This window comes from Aotus nancymaae, unplaced genomic scaffold (genome assembly GCF_030222135.1).
Source record: "Aotus nancymaae isolate 86718 unplaced genomic scaffold, 86718_ANA_hifiasm-v0.15.2.pri h1tg000077l, whole genome shotgun sequence".
Lineage (NCBI taxonomy): Eukaryota > Metazoa > Chordata > Mammalia > Primates > Aotidae > Aotus > Aotus nancymaae.
Window position 1 is genome coordinate 16739594 of NW_026988492.1, and position 6000 is coordinate 16745593.

Genomic DNA, 6000 nt, shown 5'->3' on the forward strand with positions numbered 1-6000 from the left:
CACCTGAATCCAATGCAAATAAGTGTTCACAAAGTCAGAGAACATAAGGGCGATTGGGTAGTAGCTAACTAAAAAATACAGGACCATGAAAACTAGACAAAGGTGCTGTAAACAGAAACAGTAAGTTTTTTGGGTTTTTTTTGTTTGTTTTTTTGAGACAGAAGCTCTGTTGCTCAGGCTGGAGTGCAGCGGCGCGATCTCAGCTCACTGCAAACTCCACTCTCCAGGTTCAAGCAATTTACCTTTCTCAGCCTCCCGAGTAGCTAGGATTACAGGCACGTGCCACCACGCCTGGCTAATTTTTGTATTTTTAGTACAGACGGGATTTCACCATATTGTCCAGGCTGATCTCCAACTCCTGACCTCGTGATCCTTCCGCCTCATCCTCCCAAAGAGCTGGGATTACAGGCGTGAGCCACCACGCCTGGCGGAAGAAGCAAGCATTAAGAAGTTGTTTTAAGTATTTGCCCTAGAGATTCACGTAGTAAGATGTAAAACTGCCTGAGAGCAGCAACTAGGTTGTTCATCACTCTATCTCTTATGTCACTGAGCGCTGTGTCCTGTAGTGTGTGCTAACTGCTTATTAAATTAAATGCCATTTTCCAATTATTATCGTTGATCTCTAAGGTTCTGTCCACTAAGATTCAGGACATTCATTTAAGCCAGAACAAAAAAGGTGGCATCTATTAAGTGCCTACCACGGAAACGCACTGTAGTAGGCCCTCTACACATATTATATCATTTAACCGCAGAACGGAATGATGTGTTTTCCCCTCTTTAAAGACAAGAACTCAAAAAATTTAACTTGCCTATGATTTCACTGTGAGCTGAGAAGTGGCAGAGGTAAGGACTGATCTTTTCTAGTCTTATATAAGCTCGAAGGAAGAGTTAAAAAGCAACATTCAACATCCACCTTTCATAACTAAAATACACAAAGACGTATGAATTAACTTCATAAGGTTGTCTTTATCCACAGTAATCATTAAATTCTGCCACAAAGGATTTGGAGATGGGATTTGGCTTGCTTTTATTCCACACTTGTGTGCCAAGGTAGTTCCTACGTGCGTTCAAATTAAACCAAAATTCTCTCCCTGGAAACTCGAATTTCCATAATTATCTTCAAGTTAGAAAAAAAATAAACAAAAAGCAAACCTACTGAATTGACATGATCAGTACTTAATACCAGTGATTCAGAAAACAACAAAAATGTAGCATTTCAAACGCCTTTCCAGATTCAACAACTTCTTCCACACTTCTTTATACTTCTTCAAGTCCAGAAATCTAGCCTAAGAGAGACATCCCAAAAGCTCAGGTCCTCAATTTGGTTTCAGCTGTTGCCAAGTATTTCATCTTCATGGCTCCCAACATTTTCGACTATCTACCCTTAACCAGAGCTCCCTCCTTCAGTTACCGTTACCAAAGAGATTTTTAAATCCTCTAAGAAATCTTACCTAAAACATTCTGCAAGTTCCATACGTTTACCATTTGTCAAGGCAAGCACTTTTGGTATAGGGTTTATAATCCTAATCTAGCCGACATACGCTAAAGCCCTTCGCTGTTCTTCCAGAAGCACAGTCCCTGCACCAGATGCTACACCAGCTGCTCCTCTAGGCCCTTAACACCAAACCCCTTCAGTAGTTCTTTGGAAACCAACAATCCTAGCTCAAGGCCCATTCACAGGATGAGTCCCATTTCTTTCAAAGAGGATGCGCCAAGCCCTCGACCTCCTCCCGGCACTGAAGGAGGGAAGCTCAGGAAAGGGGAAGAGCAAGCTCTTCCTTGGCACTGGCCCGAGGGTCCTGAATGCAGGCACGGGCTGGCAGAGTGAACGTGCAGTCCGGTGGGGAATGGGCAGGGAGGGCGAAAACACTTACCAACATCCTGATCGAAGGGATTGGTGGCAAAGAGAGGCATCTCCACTGCGTGCCGAGGTGTCCGTGGGGACTACCCCTCGACAGCACCGGAGTCAGGGCTCGACCGAGGAAAGAAGACTCCTCAGGCGAAAAGAACAACAGAGACTGACTCTGTAGGGTCCGCGACAGCTACTCCTCTCATCCACCCGCAGCAACCGCGGCGGGAGAGGCGGCGGCGGCAGCAACAGCGAAGGAGCCGAGGAAGCCTCCGCGCGGAGCTTGTCGGGAATCTGGGCGACCTCGGCGCTGCCTGTTCCAAAGCTGCCCGGAGCCTGCCTCGTCGATAAAGGATAAACAAGGAGTCCCCCTCTGCCTGAATTCTCTTTGCATTAGTCACACAGAAGAGTGGAATTAGTTCTTGTGTTTTTTGCTTTTCCCTTGGCTAGTAGTCTCCGGAAAACAGGGTCCTTCAGGCGTGCTGAAGCCTACTAACGACTCCAGGAGTGACTGGGAGACCCAGCAGACGGCAAGCAGGTTGAGTTTGAGTCGAACCGTGCCCCTTTTTTCCTCTCGCTCTGTCGGTTGTCATAACCTTGTAGTCCCTCTGGAAGGAAATGGAAATTCCTTTAAATCATTTTCTAGGTAAACAGTTTAATTCGCTGTGTGAGGTGACAAGAAACTTGCTCGGATGAAGTCATTGGAGCTGAACGGATTGGCCTGCATCCCCAGAGATGGGAGTGTCAGGGCGCGCGGCTCCCTCTGGGAGGCTGAGGTAACGCTGGTTCCTTCCCGGGAGTCCCTGAACGCCCGGCTTCGGAATCTCCAAACAGCTCAGCTAGTAGGGCGTTGGCACCTACTGACTAACCGTGCAGTCACTAAGCAGCTGTGATGATTAGTGACATGTCTTTCACAGCCCAAGATAACCTCCCTAGACTGAGAAAAAAAAAAGGAAAAAAACGAGTTAGGAGTTGATCAGTGAGTGACTCCTAGCAACCCAGAATTCTGATTTAATTATTTTACTTGTAAGTTTAGTTAACTAATAAAAATTATTCTCTGTGTCATGGAGAAGTTTTTAGGAGCATCTACTAGAGATTTTGCGTCCCACTTGGAACAAACGTAGTAAGCTCATCTTGCACGTAAATTGAAATTATGGAAATTATCCCAAAATTACATCACCTCCAAATGTAGCATGGAAACAAATATTGACATGTCAACACAGGATTAATAAATAGTATACAAAGAGTGCTTACAAAAGTCATTAAAAATGAAGTCCCACTTCTAAAGGTGAAATATGCAAATTAAAGTAGCAGTTAAATACGTTTTTTGTCATTGAGGTAAAAATTACAAAGAATCAGGGATCTGGGGAATTGGACACTCACATACTGTTAGATGAAGTGTAAATTAATACTGTATAATCTTCCTAAGGGAAATATTTGGAAGCATGTAACAGATTTTTAAAACCTTAGGACCCAGCAATTCCATTTCGGTAAATTAATCCTAAGGACATTCTTTTAAAACATGAACAAATGTATATATGGCAACATTGTCTATAGGATCAAAACGTTGCTAACCACTAAAATGTCCAACATTAAGTGGTTGGACAAATTGCTTCACCTCTTGGTGTCTCAGTTTCCTCATCTGTTAAGAAACAGAATAATAGGGTTGCAAATATCAAATGAATTAGTACAAGCAAAACGCTTGTTACATTGCCTAGCATAGAGTAAGCACTAAATAAGTGTAACTGATCATTATAATTAATATTGGTCAATTAAATCATAGTACACAAGATGTGAAAACTATACAGCTATTTAAGGTGCATCATATAGATTCATATTTACACAGACTCCTGAATACATAAGTTTTCAGACAGAAGTTACAAACCTTGTAAAATTACAAATGCCCACAATTTTAAAAGTCTGAAAGGAAATACATGAGAATACTATGACATGATTATCTCTGAGTGGCAAGATTTTGGGCAATGTTTTTGTTCTTTGTGCATTTTATATATTCAAAATATTTTAATGATGAGCATGTATTTTTCTCAAAAGCAGAAAAAAATGTTAAAACACAACAATGTAAAAAATGATATGTTGGTACCACCAGTTTCTTAATATTTTGAGGGGCCAATACCAAAAGCGTGTTTGTGTTTCATTATGACAAGTATAGAATTATATTCCAAAATATCATGACTGATAGGGAAGTCAGAGCATTCCCTCTCAAAAAAGTGCTTTGATTGCTGGGCTGAGAGAATTAGGTGACAAGTTGTTTACCTTAAGTTCCTAAGTAGTGTCTTGGGCCATTATTGTTAGTGCCAGAGCTAGATATTAGTGGCTCAGACTGGCTGTATCAGAGCCAGATATTGATGAAAATGCATTTGGGTGTGCTCTGTACTCCAGACGTACTCTGTTGCCAGCAATAAGCTAGGGCACAAACTGTTCAAGCCTTGATTATCAATATGTGTGCAACAGGAATAATACGTACTAGTATTGAAAGCATTATCCATTTATTCTGACCTAGAATGACCTTAGCTTTGGGGGGGGCGGATCTCAATGATTAATGTGCTGTATAAATAATAAACATTTTTAAAATATAAAATTTTAAATATTATATTTAACATAAAAGCCAAACATAAAAAGTGAAATGCTTTGTGTTTTGTGGTTAACTTCCCTTATAATTCATAGAGTTTCACTTTTAGTATTACCATAGTTTTTAAAACGTTTTGAAGACTACATTTCAATGTCACATTAAAATGTTTCTGTAATATTGTATGTTTAATAAATTCTGTGGTTATTTTTTGAATGTTGTATCTCTTTATTCTTAGTTTGATTTTGAAAATTCTTCTACCTTAAAAACAAAAATACTGGCCAGGCACCGTGACTCACACCTGTAATCCTAGCACTTTGGGAGGCCAAGGTCAGGAGTTCGAGACCCTCCTGACCAACATGGCGAAACCCCGTCTCTACTAAAAATACAAAGCTTAGCAGGGCATGGTGACAGCCCCTGTAATCCCAGATACTAAGGAGGCTGAGGCAGAAGAATCGCTTGACCTTGGAGGGCAGAATTTTCAGTGAGCCGAGATGGGGCCACTTCCTTCCAGTCTGGGCAACAGAGTGAGACTCCATCTCAAAAAAAAAAAAATACATGCAAATAGAGTTACTACAGGAAAAAGTCTATAATTTTAAGGTCAGGAAAAGGAATATCCTACAAAGGCTTTTAACAGTTTAATAATTCCAACCTAAGTAGGAATGATTACTGTTTCTCAGTCTTTCCGCTTCCACTGCCTTGTCACTACTTTAGTTTAAACCCTCCTCATCTCTTAGGCAAGTTATTACATTCAACTCCTGCTGTGTTTTCTCCTTTCCTACACCTGTGGACTGAATTGTAGCCTCAAAAATACAAATTTGAAGCCCTTACCCGAAATGTGATGGTATTTGGAGGCAGCATCTTTGGAAGTTAATTAAGAGTTAGATGAGTTCATGAGTCTGGGGCCTTGCTAATAGGATTAGTGCCCTTATAAGGAGGACACTGGATTGCTTGCTGTCTCTGCCTCTCTCTGCCATGTGAGGATACGGTGAGAAGGCAACTATCTGCAGTCCAGTAAGACAGCCATCATCAGAACCCACCCATGCTAGTACCCCGATCTGACTTCCAACCTTTAGAATGGTGAGAAAATTAATTTCTGTTACATAAGTCACTCACTCTGTGGTATTTTGTTATGGCAGCCCAAGCTGGCTCATACAGCTATTATCTCTAAACCATTCTCTGCACTACTGCCAGAATGATTTTTCTAACACACAAAGCTGATTATATATCAGTCCCTTAAAATTCGTATACAGTTTCTTCAGTTACATGGTCATTCAGTAAATATTTATTAACCCCAATGTGTGTCAGGTAGTATTTTAGATGCTGGAATTATAGGGATAAAAGCTCTGTGTGATTTAGCCTTTTTGGAGTACAGCTGATGGGGAATATATCACTAAGTAAAAAATTAAATTAATTGCATGATTACAAGTGTGCAACAGTAGCCTTACCTTCAGGATTCAACCCCCATTCTTTAGCATTATCCCCTTAATGAACTGGCCTCTTAGTAACTCATCTCTTCACAGTTTTTTTTTAGTCTTTCTGAACTACTAGCACTCGCCCCATG

At 41.0% G+C, this 6000-nt stretch overlaps 1 protein-coding gene across 3 annotated transcripts in view; it reads right to left on the minus strand.

Annotated features, from left to right (window-relative positions):
* The window catches only part of STAM (signal transducing adaptor molecule), a 70304-nt gene extending 68190 nt beyond the window's left edge, over positions 1 to 2114 (minus strand). For 2 of the 3 annotated variants that reach the window (XR_010339488.1, XM_064368393.1), the window contains exon 1: positions 1875 to 2114. Coding sequence is in view for 1 of the 3 variants with exons in the window: in XM_064368393.1 (XP_064224463.1) it covers positions 1875 to 1914 (40 nt within the window). In the remaining 2 variants the exon portion in view is untranslated. The remainder of the gene's footprint in view (positions 1 to 1874) is intronic. The other variant, XM_064368394.1, reaches the window with a different exon arrangement.
* Positions 2115 to 6000: the final 3886 nt, after the last annotated feature.